General features: G+C 42.0%; 1 protein-coding gene across 1 annotated transcript in view; it reads left to right on the top strand.

The window, feature by feature from the left end:
* Positions 1-23,137, top strand: part of LOC125294626 (nascent polypeptide-associated complex subunit alpha, muscle-specific form-like) — an 85,105-nt gene extending 61,968 nt beyond the window's left edge. Inside the window, exons 30-44 of the mRNA XM_048243509.1 lie at positions 212-338; positions 749-845; positions 1,587-1,730; positions 2,764-2,841; positions 3,155-3,232; positions 14,746-14,834; positions 15,317-15,463; positions 16,021-16,144; positions 16,588-16,632; positions 16,818-16,889; positions 17,132-17,279; positions 17,889-17,945; positions 18,148-18,237; positions 18,666-18,825; positions 22,301-23,137. Of these exons, the coding sequence (XP_048099466.1) occupies positions 212-338; positions 749-845; positions 1,587-1,730; positions 2,764-2,841; positions 3,155-3,232; positions 14,746-14,834; positions 15,317-15,463; positions 16,021-16,144; positions 16,588-16,632; positions 16,818-16,889; positions 17,132-17,279; positions 17,889-17,945; positions 18,148-18,237; positions 18,666-18,825; positions 22,301-22,586 (1,742 nt within the window). The 3' untranslated portion in view covers positions 22,587-23,137. The remainder of the gene's footprint in view (positions 1-211; positions 339-748; positions 846-1,586; positions 1,731-2,763; positions 2,842-3,154; positions 3,233-14,745; positions 14,835-15,316; positions 15,464-16,020; positions 16,145-16,587; positions 16,633-16,817; positions 16,890-17,131; positions 17,280-17,888; positions 17,946-18,147; positions 18,238-18,665; positions 18,826-22,300) is intronic.
* The last annotated feature ends 2,299 nt before the right edge of the window (positions 23,138-25,436 follow it).

The raw sequence follows: 25,436 nt of genomic DNA, 5'->3' as shown, positions 1-25,436 counted from the left end.
GTGAAGGGCTCAGTAGATGTGATATTGTAGTAGGGGGAACAGTGAAGGGCTCAGTAGATGTGATATTGTAGTAGATGGAATTGAATCTGGCATCTACAGTATGAGACACTCAGAGATATTTCAGATATTGACTCAGACATATTTAGGAGAGGTTTTACTGCACTCAGAACAAGACTCCATTTCAAATGTCCACCCTTTTGCTTCCCTGCAGAGCATGAGAATCACAAACTCTGCAAAAGTGCGGACTACATGAATCTGCACTTCAAAGTCAAGTGGCTCTACAATGAGTACGTCAAGGACCTGCCTGCCTTCAAAGACTCGGTCCCAGAGTACGCCGCGTGAGTGGCTCCGCTCTTCAAGTCCCCCACGCGCACATACACACACACACACACACACACACACACACACACACACATCCCGCCTCTCTCTGTTCAAACAGAACGTTATCTCACAGATGCCGTCTCCTTCCATAAACCGTTCTCTGTAATCCCAAACCGCTCCCCCCATTCCTCTCCAGGCTCCTCACGTTCAGTGTCTGCTCCCCAGTTCAGCCTTTCCTCTGTGGATTTCACAACATTTCCTGACTTTTCTCTGCCTTACAGCTTCTCTGTATTACAGTCTCTTACAATGCTTTGTTGCATGTTCTTATTTCTCGTTTCTCTCTCTCTCTCTCTCTCTCTCTCCCTCTTCTCTTCATCCCCCTCTTTGCTTTTCCATTCCTGCGGTTTCCCCCTCTTCCTCCGTCCAGGTGGTTTCTGCAGTTTGTGCTGCAGTGGCTGGCGGAGAACGAGGACGTGTCCATGGAGTTCATGCATGGCGCACTGGAGAGAGATAAGAGGGAGGGGGTACGTCTGCCTGTCACATGGGCCTCTTTTCCAGCCTCTGGGTTCTTCATTCAGTGCAGTCAATCAATCAATCAGTCAATCAAACAATCAATTAGCAAATCAGATTCATTTACACTGCACCTTCTGTGCCACAGCAATGCAAGGTGCTTATTAATAATAGAGCAGGAAGTGTCAGAAATATAGACGTATAAATATACAGTATAAAGAACGGTAAGGCCATAGAAGATATAGATTCTACTGTATTGAAGAGAACAGGCCTACAAGCCTGCAAATCAATGACTTCAGCCATCAGCAATATGCACCTGAACACCTTGCTCAGGAGAAGTGTGCAATTAAGATGGTGGAAGATGCTGGTGGTGTTAATGGGTGTTTGACAAGCCTTTCGAGTACGCTGCTAACTGAAGGACGTGTAGGCTAAGGAGTTAATTTAAACAGTCTCATTATGAAAACGATTATGATTCATGCCAAGTAGGTGACAGACTGAATAATGCAATATTCAAAAGGGCTAGTGTGAGCTTTATGGTAATAGCATACATATGAATAATTATGGGGGAATGAATATAGACACCACAACCCTATATGCCAACACCATGAAGCACCACTAAGATATTTTAATCTCACACATTTAAAACATTGAATAAATTAATGCTGTTCGCCACACGCACATTAACTATTTGAGTGTCCATTTTGTATCCATTCTGTCTGAGCCTTGACCGTTGTCCCTCCTGTCTTCCCCTACAGTTCCAGGCGACCTCTGAGCACGCTCTGTTCTCCAGTTCCGTGGTGGACATCTTCACACAGCTCAACCAGAGCTTCGAGATCATCAAGAAACTGGACTGCCCAGATCCTGTGGTCATGGGCCACTACAACCGACGCTTTGCTAAGGTAAGAAAGGACAGGCTTTTTTTCAATCCAATACGATTAAATGATAAAGAAAAGGAATTTAGTGAATTATAATGAGGTTATGTAAACAGTGGACATGTGGATGGGACAATCTTAAATAATTTGTCTGTATTATTTTTCTGTATTATTATCTGTGTATACGTGTGAAAATTCACATTTTCACACGTATACACATACATTTCACAACTTTTGTACAACAATGTGTTCTGAAGTCACACCTGTTGTCATAATCTCTACAATGTCACAATGTGCATGACCTCACTAAGACATGTGCATGACCTCACTAAGACAGAATTTCACAAAATATGGAATGCGTGCAGAGGTTGTCGTAGTCATCCTACATGACAAATTTTGTGCGGTTCTCTCTCTATCTCTCTCTCATATCATATGCATACATTCAGAAACAGAGGCCCTCAGGAAGATGGACTGTGCTCAGTGGCCTCCTGTCACCCGCACCCCTGCTCTAGCCGCACGCATGACTTTTATGGTTCTGTTTATCAACTGATATTGGAAATTAGACTCGCAAGTGAGACCAAAACATAGTGGACGACTCATGAAATATTTATGATTCACTCAGAGAATACCGTGACTCATTCAGTTTGTTTGATCGAGGCATGCAGCCATCCAACAGCAAAAAAAAAATAGTCCCGCCAAGAAGTGTGTTTTCACACCCTCGATTCCAGTCAGAGGAAAATCCTTCCTCCCGCTGCTTCTGCCTTTGCTTCAAAGAAATAAGAAAACTCCGGGGACGAGGAAAGTCTGTGAAACTGTGCCACACAACTTTTTGTTGTTGGTGTTGTTCTAAGAGCCATTCCCCAGCCTTTGAGTTTTTCATGCATCCTGTTGCCTGGCAGTAGGGTGATGTGGCGTCGTAACAAAAGCTCGGCCTGGTGACGCATCAAATTTAATGTGCTCGCAACGGCACTGTAATGTCTCTCAATGATACAATTCCACTGCTTGCAATGACAGCATGTCATGTGTTTTTTGCTTGTTTCTCTACGCCTCCCTCGCCCAGACGATCACTAAAGTGCTCCTGCAGTACTGCGCCATCTTGTCCAAGAGCTTCCCCTCTTACTGTGAGAAGGAGAAGATTGTAAGTGCGCCTGACTCCTCCTAAATGACTAAGTGTAACACCATAACGCTTAATGCCCAAAGACACATAGCAATTGTATAACTGCTCTGCATATTAGTGTTCAGTACCCAGGGCCTAGTCTATGGTATTTTAAACTATCTATCTATCTATCCATCTATCTATCTAATTATCTTTCATTTTCTATCATTTCTATCTATCTAATTATCTTTCATTTTCTTTCATTTACCGTATCCTTCATTTCTAATTTTCCTTCATTCATTCATTCATTCTTTCTTTCTTTCTTTCAATCTTTCTTTCTTTGTCATGCCCTTAGCCTTGTGTCCTCATGAACAACGTCCAACAGATGCGCGTCCTCCTGGAGAAGATGTTCGAGTTCATGGGCGCCAAGCAGGTGAGTGTGATGACAGGACAATGCCGGTTCAGACTGGCCGAGATTAGGTGGAGCGCTCAGCCTCCACCTGGAAAATCCACCAGCTCAGCCTCCACCCAGAAATCCACCACCTGGGTGGGGGCCTTAGCCTGATGTGGGCTCTGATCTCAAGGCCTCCGTTTCCCTGAGAGAGGAGTTGGCTTGGCCTTGGGGGAAGTGTGGCTGTGGTCTCTGCTATAATGTTGCGCTCATGCTGAAAGAGCCATGCAAATTGAATTGAAAGGACTGAATGAAAAGAGTAAGCAAAAGTGGTGGATTTGTGGGCGGTGGAAACGTGTGTGTGTGTGTGTGTGTGTGTGTGTGTGTGTGTGTGTGTGTGTGTGTGTGTGTGTGTGTGTGTGTGTCTGTGTGTGTGTGTGTGTGTGTGTGTGTGTGTGTGTGTGTGTGTGTGTGTGTGTGTGTGTGTGTGTGTGTGTGTGTGTGTGTGTGTGTGTGTGTGTGTGTGTGTGTGTGTGTGTGTGTGTATGTGTGTGTGCAACCAGCTCTATATCATCTGTCAATGGCAGCGTTCATATCTGGAAGAGAAGATGTCATCTTTATCCATAGGCTTGTCTGACATAGCTGGCTCCTAATGTTTAGGTACTGTGATTTCTTTACTCAGTACTTGCTGGTCCAAATAAAATGTTCAAATGGGTTCTCCATGTTGGACCGCCTTGATTTTCCTGATTACACTCCAGTTAGTCAGTGCACTTCAAGTCATTTTGCTCAGGGGACATTTGTTTGCGTGCAGCAATGGCTCCTAACGTAGCACGTGGTGGACTCATGTGGACACTTGTATAACCCAAGAGAATGACTGTATGGGAGCAGCTCATTAGATTCCTGTCAGATGGACAGATGTGCATCAGGCCTTTACTCTCTGCAGACAGTAATGATATCACTGGCTCTGCCCGTGGTCTCGGTATAATGGTGGAGGAAAATGTCCAGACATGGCTGAACTACAGTAGTCAGGCTTCATTTAAAAAGGGTCTCTGAAAGGTTTGCTGTGTATTACATCATCTTGAGTGGGTATACTGTAGTTTGTATGCAAGGTGACTGTATGGAAAGGACAATCCACTGCGGCTGAGTAAACATGTGTGTGTTTGTGTGTGTGGCTTTCTCTCTGCAGTTCACCGCTGAGGAGGAGAGGGTACGTGCTGAGGCTGGGTTCTCATACTGACTTTATGAGCCTTGAGCTACTGAGACAGCTGGTCTATAATAAAAGACATGTTATTCTTTGGAAGTCTTTTATTGTACATCAGTGGTTTTTCAGACATCCTCCTGTGATTCAGTGTCCCAATTAACTGACCAGTACCCTACAGTAGTTCGCTTCTGCTTGGTATTTGCATCCTTTGCAGTCAGCCTCTATCCATACCTAGTCTTTAGAATTATCCTTTCTATCCTGTTTTTGCCAAAAGTACCCCCCTCCCCATTTCCCTCCCACACCTACAGTATGTGCTGTACAAGCATTGCCATCCCAGTTTCATTGCATAGGCTATCCTGACCTCTCACCTTTCCTTCTCTTTTCTGTGTGATGCCTAATAGTGTGATGGCTGACCACAGACCTGTGTTAGTGTACTTTAGTTAGTAGATTCATTCCTCTATCTATTACCCTCATCCAGTGGAGACTCCCAAGTAGCAGATCCTGATCTTATCCAGCCATGGTGCTGGAGGAATGCCATCGCTGTCAGTGACAGCCTAGGTCCACTCTAGTGTCCATTTTATGGAGACACAGAAAGGGGCAAGCCTCTAGCCTGTTGGCAAGTGGACAAGGTCGGGATCTTTGTTGCTGGCTTGTTTGGTGTGAATGGACCCCCCCAATCTGATATGTCCTCCCTTTGTGTCACACAAGCTGGAGAATGAAGAAGAGCCTGAAGACTATGATGAGGAGGTGCGTGCGTTTCTCACTTTTCCCTTCGCTCAGGTTTCTATGGTTACCCCTACCAAACACGTTTAAAATTCGGCATATCTGTCAGCCACGGCTGTGACACACCCGTGCAGTTGACATTTTGCCATGGCAATTTGTCAGAGGCCTGCTCGACAGTAAATATTCAGATGATGTAAATGTGACAGGAGTGGTCTGCGCTGTGCTCTTGAGACCGATACTGCATACACAGGTTTGTTTAAAGTCAGCACGCAGAAGCACCTGAGATACAGGCTAAGGAATGTGACTAATGGTGATAAGCCTGGTGTCAACTATGTTAATGGTTAAATGCCTTGAATGTACAACCCCAAAACAGAAAAAGTTGGGACATTGTGTAAAATGTTAATACATGTGAAACAGAATGTAATAATTTGCAAATCTCTTAAACTCTTGCAGCTTAGTTGCAAAAAGGACACAGACAACATATCAAATGTTGAAAATGACAAATTTGACTATTTCATGGAAAATATATGTTCATTTCTAATTTGATACCAGCAACATGTTTCAAAAAAAGTTGGGACGGGGATAACAAAATGCTGGAAAAGTTGTGTAATGATAAAGAAAACAAAAGGAGGAATGTTTCACAACTAATTAGGGTAACTGGCAACATGATTGGGTATGAAAAAGAGCATCCCAGAGAGGCAGGGTCTCTTAGAAGTAAAGATGTAGGGGGTATTCATCACTCTGTAAACCTTTGTGCACAAATGAGGAAACAATGTAATTTTAAGGCTTCTTAACATGAAATTGTGACGTATTTGGGGTGTTAATCATCTACAGGACATAATATTATTAAAACATTCAGAGAATCCAGAGAAATCTTTGCAAACAAGGGAAAAAGCTGAAAAACAAATTGGATGGTAGTGGTCTTTTGGACCTCAGATGGCACTGCATCAATACCAGACCTGTTTCCATACTTGTCATTGTATGGGCTCAGGACAACCTCTGATAAACCATTGTCTATGTACACAGTTTGATACTCAATTCAAAAACTGCAGCCAAAATTGTAACAGCTAAAATTGTATTGAGACATGATACAGAAAATACCACCCTCTTATCTGGGCCTGAGCTTGTTTAAAATGGTCTGAGGTAACATGGAAAAAGGTCCTGTGGTTATCAAAGTTTGCCATTCTTTTTGGAAATCATGGACTAATCTGGGCTAAAGAGGAGAGGACCTATCCAAGTATCCAACCTATCCAACTTGTTTTAGTGCTCAGTTCGAAACCCAACATCTATGACGGTGTGGAGGAGCATTAGTGCCTACAGCATGGGCACATCTTGCACATTTGGCAAAGCAATTCTGAATGATGTATACAGGTTTTGAGCAACATATACTGCCATCCAGGCAATGTCTTTTCCAGGGACAACGTTGAATATTTCAGGAAAACAATACCAAAATGAATTCTGTACATATTTAAGTATTTCTCCATAGAGGAAGAGTCCAGGTGCTAAGATGGCCTGTCTGCAGTCAAGATTTGTCAAATTAGGTGCATAATGGAATGAAAAACATGACTATGAATACCCCATACTGCAACTGAAATCCTATATCGGAGAGTAATGGTACAACATTTCATTCTCAAAACTGTAGCAAATGGTCTCCTCAGTTCATAAACATACAGCATTTTGTTAAATGAAGCAGCACAGTGGTAAACATGCTCCCGTCCCAACTTTTTTTGAAACATGTTGCTGGCATCAAATTCAAAATTAACATATATTTTCCATGAAATAGTCCAAATTTTCATTTTTTTAACATTTGATATGTTGTCTATGTCCTTTTTGCTGCTAAATATGGGTTTACAAGACTTGTATATTATCACATTCTGTTTTTATTTGCATTTTACACAACATCCCAACTTTTTCTGTTTTGGGGTTGTACATATATCTCTATGATGCACACCTTCCTGCACTGCCAGTCACAGTGTATGATGGCACAATAATGGTCAAATCATCTGGAAGGTGTAACGTTCTTGAATTTCCCCTGGGGATCAATAAAGTATCTATCTATCTATGTATGTTTGGGGGAGCTGTGGTACAAGTGGCAGCAGCTATACCACATCTGGGTCTTAGTGCCCTGGGGATTCATTTCCTGATCCAACCCCTATCTCTATTTCAAGCTCAGTTCCTGTCATCTCTACTGTTAAAGGTTGTACAGTTACTGTTCAATTAAGGGCAAAAGCCCTAAAAATAAAGTAAAAAGGTTGGCAGTGCTAATTCAAATGGACAGCAGTCAGTGTGTGTGTGTGTGTGTGTGTGTGTGTGTGTCTGTCTGTCTATCTGTCTGTGTCTGTCTTCATGTTGTATGCTGTGTGTCCTCTCTCTTTGCACCAGGCTATCACTGATGATGAGGGGAATGATGACATGGTGGGTATCACTGAAGAGGGATATTGTATGTATGTATGTGTGTGTAGTAGTAGTAGTAGTAGTAGTAGTAGTAGTAGTAGTAATATCTCACATTTTTCAACATAGGCCTTCCATGTAAGATTCGACATCCTAGATCCCCTTCCTTTATGTTTCTCTACCTGTGTGTGTGTGTGTGTGTGTGAATGTCTGTTTCTCCTTCAGAATAAATTAGCCTGAGTGATTTGTGGCCACTTAGTGCGCCGTAAAAAAAGAAAACAGCCGACTTCCTATACCTTCCCTCCACAACTCACTTCTATATCTCTACTTTTATTTTGCTCTCAATTTATGTCACCAGTCGGACGACTCTGACGCCAAGGTGAGCTATTAGATGGTTCTCTGATATGCCATGGCTGTGTTGAGAGTGCACTATCATTCTCAGTGTGCCTTAGGTGATGATCAACCATTAGGAATTTAAATAGAAATGATACAGACAGAGCATTTGAATTATGTACGAATATCTAGTGTTTTTATGATCACTTTTCTCAGTGCTGGTCTTCCCTTTTTTGATTTTTTTTTATTGAGTTGTGCCACACTAAGTGTCAGAAGCAATTGTCTCTAATAAAAAAGCATTTGGAGAGCTATTGAATGATCCTCATAAATGTCCTTCCTCATTCTAACTTTCATAACTTTCAAGGTTCAAAATCAGAACTTTTAAGCCTAGAGAAGAAAGCCTAGTAAGAGAAGAAACCTGTATGAATGCTTACCACTCTTTTGGGAAGGAATCTTTGGAAAAACGGCATTCAATTGTTCACTATCCGAAATTTGCCAGATAGAATAAATGTGGGAGCCATTGAAGAACCCCAAAGTCTGACAGCCTTAGACTGTAAACTTGTAACGTTCTAAAGAAAAGAATCAAGAACTCATAAGTTCTACACTACAACCTCAAAACATCCAAGATCAGTTTTTGTTCTACACTACAACCTCAAAACATCCAAGATCACTTTTCATTCTACACTACAACCTCAAAAAACATCCCAGATCACTTTTTGTTGTTGTTGTTTGTTTGTCTTGTTGCTTGGTTTTGTTTTTGTGTTCTTGTTTCCCCATCTTGCTTAGTATCTTATTTTGTTTTTCATGTTATCAGTCTGGCTGTTCCGACTCAGGATCTGAGGTAGGGGGTGACACTATTATTGTATTGGTACTGATGAGAGTGAAAACTACTGTGTTTACAGCTGTAACTTTGCACTGTGATGAGCCACCTGTTTTGACTCTGACTACCTGTTAGACACTGACATCCAACAGTCATCCTCAGAGGTTAACTCAAGTATCACTCATTTAAGCAAAATATTTTTTTTTTTGTAATGTATTTAGTTATAAATAATTACTTATTTAATGTTAGTTGTAGTAGTGGTAGTAGTGAGTAATCCAATTTCCTACAGGGATTTTCTCTCAAACAAGAGATAAGAGTTTGTGAGTTGACATAACATGACATGAAATTTCAGGCTAGCTTGGTTCTAGCTAACAAGAACATTTTTGTAAACCTTTACCAAAACGCAAGAAGTACTGTGTTGCCGACATTTTTTTATACATCACAACATTTCTAGTTGAGACTATATTAAATTTAATTTTCCTGACTCATTTGGGTCCCCATGGGCTCGATCGTTTAATCTGTTCAGGCCCATTTGCTCCTCAGTGGGGGCAATGGCTCCCGTTGAGTGTGTAATGGAGTCAGCGGGAGGCCACTGCATGCCGTGGCTGTTTTAAGCAAAAAGAACAGAGGTTTTATGGGGACTTGTTTTTTATTTCATTTATTTTTGTGTGGGGGTTCTTTAGTTACATTGTTGGTAAGTTTCTGCTGATGAGATAATCATTTCAAATTTCATAATTGAGGTATCAGATCACCATCATCAGTCCAGAAACTGGGATGTATCTAGAGCGATGAGCAGGGGTTGCAGCAGAATGGGCTACGTGTTACGTAAATAGTGTTGGGTTAATAGGGCAGACTGAACACACAAAAACACACACACACACACGCATACGCATACACACACACATACACACACACACACACACACACACACACTGAACTGTCTGCAGTCATAGCAGAGATGGATTATGGTCTGAAGTCCAACTACTACTGAGTCCTGTCATGAATCTGTAGTCAAAGAGCTCCTCTCTTCCTCTCGCCCTCAGATGGACAACAAGGAGAAAGAGCAGAAGGTGTGTTCTTGTTAGGTGTGCTTAGAGAGACTCTGCCCCATGCTGGTGGCCCCATGTGCCTGATTCCCCTGTGTCTGCTGTTATGTGGTGTTATTCTGTGACTCACCTTTCCTCTTGTGTCGGTGTGTTGGTCGGTTTATGTAGAGAGAGTATATGGACATTAGTACTGGACTGTGTGATGTTGATCAGCTCGCACGCTGGAGCCTTGACCTGTACATGATTCAACCCTTCAGCTGTTTCCTCCCACATCTTCCTGTTCATGCAATTACTTTGTGATGATTCAAATTGCTTGCACATAGTGGGGAGTTGATTAGATTAAGATTTAAGGTCGAGGACGATTTTAGTCTAATCCTTTCTCCGTGCAGATGGGATTGAGGTGACCTTTGAACTTTCGTTCTCTCTGTTTCATTGTACTAGGAGGATGAGGAAGACAGTGAGGAGGAAGAGGTTTGGTTGCGTTTGAATCATTTCAAACTCCACCACCTCATGCAGTCATTAACATGTTGCCAAACACCTCCCCCACTCCTCATCATCCCTGTAAAATTGTGTGTGTGTGTGTGTGTGTCAATGTGTGGGATTGTTGTATTGACTAACCTTCCCTTTGTAGATCAAACTGGTTTGTTGAGGAATGTATCACATGCTAGTGTCTACACACAGAATGGCTAATTGATTGGATTTCGTTGTGTTTATTTCATTATTTCATCTTCTGTCTAGTGCCTAGTTGTAACTATGGTTACCAAATGTGGTGACTCAGTTATGTGTGTGTGTGTGTGTGTTTATATGTATATATAAGCAGCAGACAGGCTGCACCATCTTTCCAGCCTATTCATCTTTCCTCATAGTGTTTGTCCATGTTCCAGCTATTCTCTGTGTTAAGTGTTTCACATCACATCCCAGTCTTCTGTTTGATTCTCATGCCGTTTTCTCTCTTCCTTTACCCCTAAAAGCGAAAGGAAAAGGTGGGTGTGGTGTGCTTAGTCTGTCTTCTAGTTAGTAGCTTTGTCAGTGTCTATAGAGCACTTGTATAGAAGATGGTATGTTACATCGCTGCAGTTTCTTAAATACCATTCAACAACAACAACTATTTGGTCTAGCTGTCTACCTCTTACAACTAGACATCTAGTAGAGTAGACCTAGTATAGTAGGCCTTGAAAAGCAGATATATGTTGGTTAGTTTGATCTAATGTTGATTATTGTTGAATGTTGGTTAGTTTGATTAAATTTGTCTAATGTGGTTTACTGATGAATGGTGTGTTTCCTCCCATGTTCAGTCTGAAGCTAAGAAGGACAAGGTGTGTTTAAATCTATGTGTTAAATCTGTGTTTGTGTGTCTGTCCCTGTTTGTATGTCTGTCTGTGTGAATAGTCTCTCCATCAGTATCTGTGTACACAATACCATGTATTCTGTAGCAACTGCCATAGTTGTTTAGTAGAGACTTCTTTTGGGAAGAGAGCAAGAGACCTATCTCTAGATGAGCAGTGGTGCTCACCAATGATATGTTCCCCCTTCTCTGCTTCCTCATGCCGGCAGGCCGAAAAGAAAGACAAAGAGAAAGAGGTTGGTTTTTGTGGGCCCTCGGCGGCGTTGGGCAGCCCAAGCACTTTAGGGCAGACAGCCTCCCTTGGGTGTGGCGCCCCTGTAGAGTCCATCTGCATTCCTTTAGACTCACAGAGTCCCAGCGTGTACATCTCTCTCCTCTCTCCCCTCTTTTCCAGAGCCTGAACAGCTGTCTCTGTGTGTGTGTGTGTGTGTGTGTGTGTGTGTGTGTGTGTGTGAGTGAGTGAGTGAGTGAGTGTGTAAGTGAGTGAATGTGTAAGTGAGTGAGAGTGTGTACATGTCCTCAAGTGTGTGTACATGTCCTCAAGTGTTTCCTGATTGACTCGGTGCTCCTGTAGCGTAGCCTCCTTGTGCAGCATCCTGTTTACTTACCTACTCAACCCCTACACAATAAACCTGCAGATGAGGAACAGCTTGCTGCTCTGATTTCTGTGCTTGTGCATTGGCAAAAGAGGAGTGTGATTGAGTGTCTGTGTTTCTGTGTGTGTGTGTGTGTGTGTGTGTGTGTGTGTGTGTGTGTGTGTGTGTGTGTGTGTGTGTGTGTGTGTGTGTGTGTGTGTGTGTCTGATCCCCTCTGCGAGAGCCTGATGTGCTGAATAGCACAAGATGGAGTGTGCATGTAATGAGTATCTTGAGTATTTGAGAGTATCTGTCCCATGTGTTGATATCACTAAAAACTGTTTTGTGTGACTTTGTGTTTTGTGTGACTTTATAATTGCAAACATGTTTGTCCGCGTCTTCACACAAAAGGAGAAGGAAAAAACGGAGGTACGTAGGCGCGTGTGTGTGTGTGTGTGTGTGTGTATTTGCGCGTGTGTGTGTGTGTGTGTGTGTGTATTTGCGCGTGTGTGTGTGTGTGTGTGTGTGTGTGTATTTGCGCCGTGTGTGTGTGTGTGTGTGTGTATTTGCGCGTGTGTGTGTGTGTGTGTGTGTTTTTGCGCGCGCGTGTGTGTGTGTGTGTGTGTGTGTGTGTATTTGCGCGTGTGTGCGTGCGTGCGTGCTTATGTGTGTGTGCGTACTTATGTGTGTGTGTGTCTGCGAGGGTAAATAGGGGTATGTGTATTCGAGTGTATTTCTGTGTGTGCCAGTGTGTGTGTGTCAGTTTCTGGGTGTGTGTATTCAAAGAAATGTTGTCCACACTAATGAGCAGGAATACTATCTGACAAGCTTGACTGGACAGGGCAGAGAAATGACTGTCAAATTAGGCCACATTGTGTTTGCCAGTGTCTGCTGATGCTGTTATGCTTGGGCACCTCCATGCAGGAAGGCTTCTCTTTCATATGGCACTAAAGCCAACTCAGAAACATATATTACCATTAGGGCTGTCAAAATAACTGATTATTTTTCGATTAATTAATTTGAGAAAAAATAACTGATTAAAAAAAAATAACGCAGATTAATCGATTCTGTATGACCTTTGACCCCGAGCCATTGTAGTCAGTAACCATTAGACTGTAAAATGAAGGAGAGAGAAGAAAATGTGCTGCCTAGATCATTGATTGGAACATTTACTTTTCAAAAACGGCCTGATGGTGTTCATAAAAATAAAGTGTTGATTAAAATAAAGTCCTCTGCAATGTATGTGATAAAAAAAAAATTCTTCCCGAAGCACTTTTGAATTTATTTCCTCAGCATATTAGGTCATATCATAGATTATTATGGCCATTATTAAAATAATAATAAAAGAGTTTTTGAACTTTAATGTCACTAATGCTGATTATTCAATGATTCATTTGAATTTAAATATTTAAAATACTTTCACAGCAAAAATCATATATGCGATTCATTTAGATTAATTAATCACAGAGTATGTAATTAATTAGATACATTTTTTTAATCGATTGACAGCCCTAATTACCATACATTACACTGTCTAGCACTCCCAGCTTGACAGAGGTGCAACACTAAATATTAAATACTCCATTGACACTTTGGGGGATTTCTCTGCATGTTAGGCGTTTTTATTCCAGAACATTCTAATGTTATTTTCAACCCTGCGAAGGCAGTTATCATGTGTTTATTTTATTGCTTAGTGTAATACATGTTGTACCTTTTTTTGTCTTCATCCTCATCTGTTCATCCAAAGGATGACGAAAGCAAGGTGTGTTTCAGAATTCATTTGGTAGACAACACACAAGCAGTGCACCTGAGCAGCAGCTCACCAAGATGAAACCCAGTCTCCCATGTCTCAGTAGTGTCATTGTGTACACACTCCAAACACCATTAGCCCTTTCAGATCTAGTTTTAAATGTTGTATGTATACTCTTTATTATGTCTCATTTTTGTCCATCCCTTGTCTGTTTGCTTGTTTGTTTTTTCTTTCGGTGTGCATCCTCAGATGAAAGAGCCGGCGGCAGCAGCATCAGCGGTCACTAAGAAGGTGGGCTTGGCAATCCCAGGTCACATCGCTCACATCCATTCCCTACCCCTCAAGAGCTTGTCACTGTAACAATAGACTACGTGCACAAAACGTGCTCTTCCTGTATGCTTATTTATTTCCGGTGGAGCGTTAACTGTGTTGTAACGACATCTTCTTTTATATTCTGCTCCTTACATCTTCACTCCGACACTGAATATCATGTTTGCCCAATAATAAGAATTTTAACTCACGCATAAATCCTTCTTTATCGTAAAGTACTGACACCCAACAGGGTCCATGTAGACACTAATTACATTAACAATAGCGGCAGGTTCAAACACACCTGGCTCCACCGGAAACAAACCTATTACCAGCCTATTACCAGTGCTCTCTCCTCTCCTATCTGACTGGGTGGCAGGAGGCGTCACTGTGTAGAGATTTCCTGCATCCATGGAGTCCTGTGCTAGTCCCTCCTGCGTGTTGCTAGGCAGCTCTCTTCCCCTTTATTCTCTCATTGGCTTCTTTGAAGTCTTGTGAAAGACCAGGGAGGGTGTTCAAGAAAGTATGAATGTTTAAGCAAATGAACCCTTGTGTGCGTGAGCTTGTGTGTGTGTGTGTGTGTGTGTGTGTGTGTGTGTGTGTGTGTGTGTGTGTGTTGTGTGTGTGTGTGTGTGTGTTGTGTGTGTGTGTGTGTGTGTGTGTGTGTGTGTGTGTGTGTGTGTGTGTGTGTGTGTGTGTGTGTGTGTGTCCCAATGAAAGGCCTGCTCCTTGCTTTGAACATCCCTTTTGATTTACAGTCAAACGATTTGATATGGGTCTTCCCATATACAGTATAGAAGGAGCAAAGAGTGTGTATGTGTCCAATGTATCCAGACTGCAGCGTTTTCCTATACAGCAGTGACTGTAGTTCAGTATGACGTGGTTGAACTCTTCAGGAGAAAACTGTCTGACTATTTTCCTTCATTGTATTCAGTTGGTGCTCCAGTGAGCAATGGCAGGTGGATTTTTGTGAAAGATCCCTTGGTCACTGTTATGGATGAGCCTCTGACTCAGGTGTATCTCTGCCTGTGTTGTCTGTCTGTCTGACCTTGTCCACTGCAGATGGATCCTGAGGCAGCAGAAATCCTGAATGACCTGCAGGTGAAATTGAACACAGTGCTGGACAATTTGAGCGCCATGTTTGGAAAGAGGTGAGTGTGTGTGTGTGTGTGTGTGTGTGTGTGTGTGTGTGTGTGTTTGTTTGTTTGTTTGTTTGTTTGTTTGTTTGTCTGTGTGTGAGCCAGAGGCATGTTCTGCAGCGTTTTCGTGATCTTCACCCACCAGCTCTCCATCCTGTGTTAGTCATTCAGCCCATACAACATGGTAACAGTTGGCATGGTTACAATTAATCATCAAATCAGATTTGTGCAGATTATTTTGCTTAACAAACTTATTTATTTAGCTTTCGAATTTATTTTGGAAACATATGAGGCTATGACAGTATGTGCTGCTAATACCGAAAGGAGAATCCTGATGGAGAATTCGTATTCCGTTAGTACGTAACTGAGTGATTCACAGACAATAAATCTAAAGATTGAGTCACATGAGTGAACCCCTCAGTGTGCTTGCTCTCCTACTGTTCTCCTCCTCTCTACCCAATGATCATTCTCATCTTTCCTATCATGCACTGCAGCTTCCAGGCCAAGATAAGTGGCTGCATGCGGCAGGTGGGAGAGCTCCTGTACCAGATCAAAGGGCCTCTTAATGCCAACGCACGCAACAGCGCCGAGGCTGATGCCGACAACGTGCTGCGCCCACTCATGGAGTTCCTAGACGCCACGTACGCTCAGCGCATAACAGCACACTAGCACACTTTGCACTGCCATCACTTTTACTACAGCAATGACAATCATGACAACAACAGCTACTATGACTACTGCTACTGTTATGCTTCTCCAAACAATGCTATTGCTACCTCTGTCCTTACAGTTAACAATGCTACTAGTTCTGTATCAGAATTATTGCTGTATGACCACCACTGCTGTCATTACTGTAGTTTTGCTAACGATGTCCTACCATTGGCACTTGAATATGTATATCTTGGAACACTTTAGCATATGTTGGAGGATGTGTGCTCACTTAAATGGAATCCACTTTGTTTTGTTGAATGATGAGAAGCTAATTCAGGGTGTGGTGAAGGATGTGAGCTCACTTTACTGGAATCCATTTGGTTGAGTTATGAAAAGGTCATTTTTTGGGCTGTACATCCCATATTCATGCAATAATTGTGTGTGTGTGTGTGTGTGTGTGTGTGTGTGTTGTGTGTGTGTGTGTGTGTGTGTGTGCAATGTGTTGTGTGTGTGTGAATGTGTTTGTGTGTGTGTGTTTTCTCCTCAGCCTGAGTATGTTTGCGGACATGTGTGAGAAGACGGTCCTAAAGAGAGTGCTGAAGGACCTCTGGAAGATTGTGCTCACCAGCATGGAGAGGACCATTGTCCTGCCGCGGAGCAACGAAAGCCTGGTGCGTCCCCATTCTGTCTCCAGTTCCGAGGGTGTTTTGTCACTCACACTTTCACAATCTCCTCTCGGCTCCCTCGGTAAAATTTGTGAAACAGTAATGAATAAATAACCCATTGACTCATATCCATGTTGGAGAGCCCTCTAGTGGTCAGCCCTGATTGTCTGTCATGAGCCCAGTTAAATAACAGTAGACTTAATCAAGAGTCCATCTGGCACACTTTAAATCCAGCAGGTGGACAGATTTAGATTATTATAATTAAAATGATAATTTGACACTGGCTGTAGCTGCGTCAAGCTGTAACCTTTTACTGAATGACATTAATGCAGTCATTTCACTGTAAACGTGTGTAAGTAGAGCAGCCAGCCAGACACACAAACGACAAACATGACTAGGATGAGCAAGTGTATCTCTTTAATGTTGTCTATTCCCTTTTCTCTCCTCAGGGTGCACAGCTCCTTACTGCTGCCACAAAGCTGGGGAACCTCAAGGTATCCATTATTAAGACAGCCAGTCACTAAGTAACGCCAGTTATTAAGCAGCTTACCTGCCATTAGGCTACCTGTCTCTCCCCACCACGTGTGTGGGAGCGGAGCAGAGCGGCCCTTTGATGGAGGGTAATTGGTGCGGGCGTCTTGGCTCACGCTGGATGTTTACTTTTTTTTCTCTGCTGCAGGGAGGGGGAGAGGCTAAAAGCCTGTCTCCACGGCACTGTGCAATTATGGAGATGGCCCTGGACACCATAAAGGTAAGGACCGAGGGGGACCTTTTGGAGTTGGTCGCTTTCTTTTTCATCTCTTTTAATCTCTTTCGCTCTCACACACACACACACACACACAGACAAACACACACACACACACACACACACACACACACACACACAAGCTCTCTCGCCTACCATCTCTCTCTCTCTCTCTCTGTGTGTTATTGCCCACTGACACTTTCTAATGTTGTCGTCTCTCTCTCTCTCTCTCGCTCTCTGTCTGGCAGGCCTTCTTCCATGCAGGAGGAAACGGACTAAAGAAAGCCTACCTGGAGAAGAGCTCGGAGCTCTCTTCGCTCCGCTACGCCCTGTCACTCTACACACAGACCACCGACGCCCTCATCAAGACATTTGTATCGACTCAACATGCCCAGGGTAACAGACACTTATTACAAACAAACACACACACACACACACACACACACACACACACACACACACACACCATAAACACACGCACACACACATACAGTACAGCAGTGTTTCTTAACTGGTGGGTCGGGACCCAAAAGTGGGTAGCGGAACCATTCTGGGTGGGTCGTGGAGCTTGTGGGTAAAAAAAATAAATAAATAATCACCCATTTTAAGTGCTACTTTGTCAGATCTACAGTACTATCTTAATATCCTGAAGACTTCACAAATGTAATGCCAAACATCAGCATGTTCTAAACAAGTAGGCCTACTGGCACTTTGCGTGTCTTACCATGTAGCTCACCTTATCTGTTGGCTTGAACACTAAAAAAAAAATATGGGTCGCGACTAAATGAACATGGGAAATTGTGGGTCCCAAAGCCAGACCAGTTAAGAACCACTGCAGTACAGTACATACACATACACACCCACTCAAAAACACACACATATAGCCTATGATTATAGTGGTTTACTCAAAGAATCCATTCAAAATGTCAGTTGTCTGAGTTGAATGAGCAAAATGATGCCATAAAGCATAACCTCTTCTCTGTCGCTGTCTCTCTCCTCTGATAGTCCATAATGGTATGGGTATCAGGATCGTTCCCAACGAGAAGGTCCGACCTGACAGACGTAAGTTCCTGAAACACTCTGCACCGCTCAACCATGTTGACTTTTGTTTACCCTAAACAAATGGAAACACAAATTTACTGACATCAATGTGTTCTAAATGAAAATGTTCACTTCTCAGATTTAAAGAAAATATTGTAACAAGCAATACAGCCATGTACTGTAGATGAAGTGCCGGCTTTAACGTGATGTGGTGTTCCCACAGCCTCTGGGGTGGAGCGGCCGGTGGGAGAGGCCATCATCCAAGTGGATATGTCGCCCCCTGCTGGCGGAGAGCAGAAAATGAACGTGAGGGGTGAGTATCAAGCACAGACGACCACTTAAGATAAAATCTAATACATCAACATTCCAGTTGAGACCAGTCTCAAATATTCACTGGCCAATAAACTGTGACTGTGAGTGAGCTTTTTCAAATGATGTGATTATGTACATGTCCATGTAAAACTCACAGAAGGGATCTCCTACTGTACGCATAACTACAATAACATTTTATTGGTTCCAGTCTTAGCCCTTGGTCTTAACTGAGTCTTATATCAGGCTTAATTAGAAGTTAGTTTGGGATTTGCTACTCTACATGCAGTTGACTAAGGCCTGACCCACTGACCCACTGTGTCATAGACAATCATAATCATGTGCATTATGAATACACTCTCATCCATATGTAGGTGTCTTTACACATAGTTTCTCACTCTCCCTCATTCTGTATCGCTGTTCATCCCACAGTCATAGCCATAAATGACATGAAGTGGCAGACGTCTGGAATGTTCCGGCCCTTTGTGGAGGTCAACCTGGTGGGCCCTCTGCTCGCTGAAAAGAAGCGCAAGTTTCAGACCAAGTCCAAGAACAACAGCTGGTCTGCCAAATACAATGAGACTTTCCCATTGTGAGTAGGCATACCTTCTCACTATTTTTTTTGATCGAGCATTGAGCTGAATTTTGCCAAAAGTCAGGGATGTGTCATTGTGTCTTTAGCTGCTTTCAGACTTACGTGTAAGACCGGAGGTTCTGTGGATGTCCAACAGTTGGGCCGTATATCTGAACAACATAAACGGTCAACTTAGCCAGCTCTTACACTCCCCTCCTAGTATTTTCGACGGGCATTATGTAAATGAGCTACAAAAAATAAGTACTGTAACTACAATAAGACCATAAACACTTGAAAAAACGGTACAGAATCTCAGCCCTTCCACATGTGTCTTAGACACTCTGCCTACCAATTTCTTCAAAACTGTTTTTCACCTCATAGCGGATGTCCTTCAAATTGTAAATGTATCATTGCTGTCTGGCACTTTTCCTAAGTCACTGAAAACAGCTGTTGTAAAGCCACTTCTCAAGAAGAATAACCTGGATGCCTCCATGCTAAACAATTACAGGCCCATATCCATCTACCTTTTATTGGCAAAATTATTGAAAAAGTAGTCTTTAATCAATTAACCACCTTCCTAACATCAAATGGGTATTTTGATTACTTTCTGTCTGGTTTTCGGGCAAATCACAGCACTGAAACAGCTCTCATTAAAGTTTCCAATGACATAAGCCTCAACACAGATTCAGGTAAAACATCAGTCCTAGTGCTACTGGACCTTAGTGCAGCATTTGACACTGTTGATCACAATATTTTACTACACAGACTAGAACACTGGGTTGGATTTACAGGCATAGTTATCAGCTGGCTAAAATCATATCTACAAGAAAGGAGCTTCTTTGTTGCCATCGAAACTGTACCTCAACACCAACGTCCTTGACCTGTGTGTTCCCCAGGGTCGATCTTGGGGCCACTATTATTCAACCTCTATATGCTCCCCACTTGGACAAATCATTCAAAAATAATTTGATTTCATATCATAGCTATGCAGATGACACACAAATTTACTTAGCTCTATCACCAAACAACTATGGTCCTCTTGAATCTATGTGTCAGTGTATAGAACAAATCAACACCTGGATGTCTCAAAATTTTCTTCAGCTGAACAAAGAAAAACTGAAGTAATTATATTTGGTAAAAATGAGGAAAGACTTAGGGTTGCCACTCTCCTTGACACAAAAAGGTTGAAGGCAAAGGATACTGTTAAAAACCTTGGTGTATTAATTGACAGTGATCTAAATTTCAACAGCCACATGAAAGCGATAACTAAATCAGCTTTTTACCACCTCAAAATATTGTCAAACTCAGAGGGCTTTAGAAAAACTCATTCATGCATTTATCTCCAGCAGGGTTGATTACTGCAATGGACTGTTCACAGGCCTTCCTAAAAAAAAGACTATTAAACAGCTTCAGGTGATACAAAATGCAGCAGCTAGGACTCTAACAAAACTAAAAAGAACTGACCACATTACTCCAATTCTTAAGTCCTTGCACTGGCTTCCAGTAAGTCACAGAATTGACTTTAAAAGCACTATTGCTTGTTTATAAATCAGTAAATGGAGCAGGACCTAAATACTTGTCAGACATGCTTCAGCAGTACACACCTTCTCGTCCTCTCAGGTCCCAGGTGAAAAACCTGCTAGTAAAACCTACAGTTAGAACTAAACATGGTGAAGCAGCTTTTAGGCTGCTCAGCTGTGGAACCAACTTTCGGATGACATTAAAAAAAGGCCCCAACTGTAGCCAGTTTTAAATCTAGACTTAAGACCAAACTGTTCTCAGGCGGCTTTCTGCTAACTGTGCCGAGTTACAAATTCTGAATCTGCCTCGATAATTATTCTACTTTGTCTTTTTATTACTTTTTTTTACTACTTTGCCTTTGTTTTGCTTACTAATTATTCTTTATTTTTTAAATGATTTTACCTTGTGTTTTATGTTTTTCTTTTTATTATGATCTTTACCTTTTAACTATTCTTTGACTATATTGCCCTTCTATGCTTTTATTTGTTATTATCGTTTGGTTTTGTTTATGTAAAGCACATTGAATGACCTCTGTGTATGAAATGTGCTATATAAATAAACTTGACTTGACTTGACAATAAGACCATAAAAAAAAATGTGTAAACAGATTACGGTATAGTTACATTGTCGAAGATTACTTGATTACATTTTGTTTATGTGTTTCAATACATACAGGGATGGGCAAAAATACATCAGGGTGTAGCCTATTTTAAAATAAAATACCAAATACCCTCTTTTTAAATGTATCAAAATAAACTACAAAATACTGTAGCCATAATGTATCAAAACAAATACTGTATTTTTGTATTTTGAAAATACTCAAAATACTTTTTTCAAAGGGGCATAAAATCACTTTGTAAATTAGCTTTTGAATCTTTTGAAACTTGAATAAGGCTACATATGGAATATCACACACCAGAAATTCCAAAACGGTTCAATAGTTCTAAACAGGCAAACTTATGAGCAGGGATGGATTACTGAACATGCCTAACGGGCCCAGGGGCCCAAGTGTTTAGGGATCCCTGAAGCCCAAACCTCTGCATGAAGTCACTGCTATGTTCTCCTGATATCAGAATAGGGCCCCTCAGTCAAATAAGTTGAAATAACACAGGTCACGCTATACAGTATGTGATAATCATGCTTTATAATTGCCATCTTTTTCACAGCAAGATGCCTTAAATGTGTTAATGGTTATATTGTAAGTCTCAATCTGTCATTTATTTGCACAAAACATAATTTAAGGGGTTATTGCCTTTTAGCACAACCAACCATGACCCAGCTAGAGAATAAAATGGACGCCTATTTCTTCCACTTCATGTGGGTGGCTCTGTGCAGAAATACATGACCAGTTGATAGTCATAATTTGTGTTTAAAAGGGGAAGTAAAGGCTACATGTGTGCTATAATGTAGAATAACTAGGGTGACCACCAACCAGACTCTGAAAAGGAGGACAATTTGTCTATAAAGTTATATAGGTTATATCTGAAAGCAGCTATTGTGAAGTTTTGACTTTTTTCTGTAAGTGCACTCATGCTAGTGACCCTGAACATTTATGAATTCCTCTCTTTGCTTGGTATTTCCTTTTTTCATCGCACATTTCCTTTTCTCTCTCTTTATTTCCCTCTCTCTCTCTCTCTCTCTCTCTCACACACACACACACACACACACACACACACACACACACACACACACACACACACATACACACAAACACACAAACATACACACATCTTTCAATGTATCCTCTTTCTCTCTCATCTCTCTCTTTCTTTATCTCTCTGTACCTTGAATTATCTTTCCCTCCCTTCCTCCCTCCCTCTCCCTCTGCCTCTCTCCATCCCTCCCTCACTCTCTTTTCCTCTCTCCCTTCCTCTCTCTCTCCCTCCCTCCCTCCCTCCCTCCCTCCCTCCCTCTCCCTCCCTCCCTCCCTCCCTCCCTCCTTCTCCTCCCTCCCTCCCACTTCCTCCTCCAGCGTTCTGGGTAAGGGCACCAGTGCGGAGTTCTACGAGGTGCAGATCACGGTGAAGGACTACTGCTTCGGCCGTGCTGACCGCATGGTGGGCGTGGCCGTGCTGCAGCTGAGGGATGTGGCTGACCGCCGCAGCTGCGTGTGCTGGTGCCCGATGGGCCCACGCATCAGCACAGACGAGACGGGCATCACCGCCCTGCGCATCCTCTCCCAGCGGCCCAACGACGAGGTCGCCAAGGAGTTCGTCAAGCTCAAGTCCGAGATACGTCCGGCAGAGGAGGGCAGATGAGCTGCCCGTTTAGCTGGATGAGAACGAGGAGCCACGTGATTGGCTGGACTCGGACTGCCTGACTGAATAATTGATTTTTGATCGATTGGGTGTTTTGTTTGGTTGATTAGACAACTGATTGGTTATTGGTTTGAGAGTGCCATTCACCCAGTCACTGCATACATCTCTCTCTGTCTCACTGCATGATACTGCTACCCACCAGCAGTGCTACTGAGACCAGTCACTGGTATTCAGATTTGCAGTCGAGGCCTAAGAACTTCTTATCTATTGACTTTAAAACACATGGGACAGATGAATTGACCTCCTATCCCGTAGTGGACGGAGGAATGTCTGTCCTGTCTGGTGGTGTCTACACAAGCACCTTTCTCCATTTGCTCTGCAGTCCATCCATCCATCTCCCGTCACGAGAGTAGTGGGAGGCCGAGGCCTTGTGTCTTTGTGCTGCAGACAGTGATTGAGGCATTTGTGCCGTGCTGTCAGTTTCAGCATCTGTGTGTGTGTGTGTGTGTGTGTTTGTGTGTGTGTGTATGTGTGTGTGTGTGTTTTCAAGGTCATACGCCACATAACCTACCCTTTGGATTCTTGTAGGGGCTCGTCCAGACAGACAGTCCAGTCAGCCCTGTGATTGAAGCCTTAAGGTCAAAGCCACTGCCTCTGTTGTTAAAGTGTGTCGTTTACCTGCTGATCATCAGTTCCTGTTTTTACTCAAGTTACGCCACCTACAGACAACCCTTAGTTGTTAATAGATTTTTTTAAAACAAAAACTGTGGGTGTTATGTAATGTATGTGACTGTCCAGAGGCTTAGGAGATCTCCCTTTGCTCAGCGCTACCGGTAAACCACTTGGAAAAGAGCTTTTGTGAGTAGATGTTAGCCTTGTGATTTGTCTCAGACAGAAGCAGTGTTTGGTTCAGATGCTTTGAAGCTTTTGCTATATAAAGGGATGAGTGAGTGGAAGAGTTTCAACATTGTAGGTCCTCTGAACCTCAACCTCAGACTCTTCTCATGCCAGATGACTAGAGGGAGGGAAGGAGAAACCCCATTTGTCATTTCAGCCAGTTCTTACGTTGACCTCATATTTTTAAGTGTTGTAGCAGAGGAGGACTGATTATTGATGATGGCTACTCAATGATATTCAGTATGTGTGCACATATATAATTTTTCTGATCATCTCAAAGAACCAATTCATATTTCCAGGCCTCCTGAGCTTGGTCTGAGGGACTATGTTTCCATTTCTGATTAGTTCATGGGTATAACCCCAACTCCTTGATTGGTCCATGAGCCGGCATACCAGTTTCTGATAGGCTCATGAGCTGATCCTGGACTGTTTCACGGGCTGATCCCATCTTTGTAAGCTCTCCACTCCACCCTGTAGGGAGCAGGAAGAAACAGAGTCAGCCAGAAGTGCCACACAGAACAAAAATAAAATGATACTCTGTGTGTTCTGTGCCAAGTAGTAATAGCATTCACTTTTTTAAACTCCATGAAGTCATTCCTGTCAAATGTCTATCACATTTTTGTTTATGACACATTGAGCATTTATTTATTGACTGTCTGTAAAGAACCGTAACTACAGAATTAAGGATACAATTTTATTTATGTATTGTCAAATGCAAGAGAAATGTTAATTATCATGCAAATGTGAAATATACTTGTAACTATATTTGAATTTTGTATATAAAATATTTATGAATTATGTTTTTGACTCAGACTTTTTTAGTAGTAGATTAGTAGTAGCCTCATTCAGTTAGCCACAGAACCTGAAGTGACAGGACTGAACCTGCACTGTCTAGAAGATACTGAGGAAATCAATCCACAGATTGCTGCCAGGGTGAAAATGGTCTTCCTACAAAAAAAATGCATTGGCTGTTTAGCTGTCTGTGTGATGCTGCAAGTCTGCTAAACAATTAAACTATAGCAGTCAGTGATTTTGGTTGAAATCTAGCAAGCTAACTGCATAGCCTATAAACCTTTTGTCTTTACCTCAGAGGCAGGGATGTAGTGGAGGCTAAACACAGTTTATCCACCTCTGAAATTTCAGAAATAGAGTTTATCCACCTCTTATTAGAGTTGATCTACCTGTCAAAAGAGTTTACTCACCAATTGCAACTTTTAACATTCAAAAATCACACTGTATTATCCACATTCACAATATGTACAGTACACTCATCAACACTCTAGAAACCATTTAATACCACTGGTATTGTTATAAACATTGAACAATGACATCATCACAAAATTAACTCAGTCTTGTCCATTCCAGTCAGTGTCACAGTGAGGTAGACACTCGTCTGTTTGAACGACTGCCAGGAAACAGAATAATACTGTGAAAGGCCACATTAAAACTGTAAACCCGAATGACTGTTTTACGATGAACTTTAATAGTTCAACCATAAAGCTGTACTATGGTAGTTTATCGAAATTTGGTGGTTCTACTGTGAAAGTTCATAGTAGAAATGTCAACTTACTGTGAACGCCGCACAGTTCAACCATGAAGTATTTGAAATTCACTGTATAAGTTCATAGTAAAAACGTTTCACATTTAACAGGGGAATTTCACTGTTCTACTAAATTTAGTTCCCTGTGAAATTTTGTAGTAAAGATGTCAACTTGTCAACATTTCACAGTTCAACCATGAAGTATTACATAGTTCTACAGTGACATTTTCCCTGTGAAAGTTCATAGTCAACAATGTTAACTTATGAACATTTCACAGTTTTACAGTTTTACTGTTCATAGTAAAAATGTCAACTGTCAAATGTTTAATTCATTGTTCAAAGTTACAACTTTTTCTCTTCCTCTTACATAGATAGATAGATACTTTATTGATCCCCAGGGGAAATTCAAGTCT

The sequence above is a fragment of the Alosa alosa genome, chromosome 5, assembly GCF_017589495.1.
Source record: "Alosa alosa isolate M-15738 ecotype Scorff River chromosome 5, AALO_Geno_1.1, whole genome shotgun sequence".
Classification (NCBI taxonomy): Eukaryota; Metazoa; Chordata; class Actinopteri; order Clupeiformes; family Clupeidae; genus Alosa; species Alosa alosa.
The sequence above is the reverse complement of the archived record's forward strand: the minus strand, read 5'-3'. Positions and strand labels throughout refer to the sequence as shown.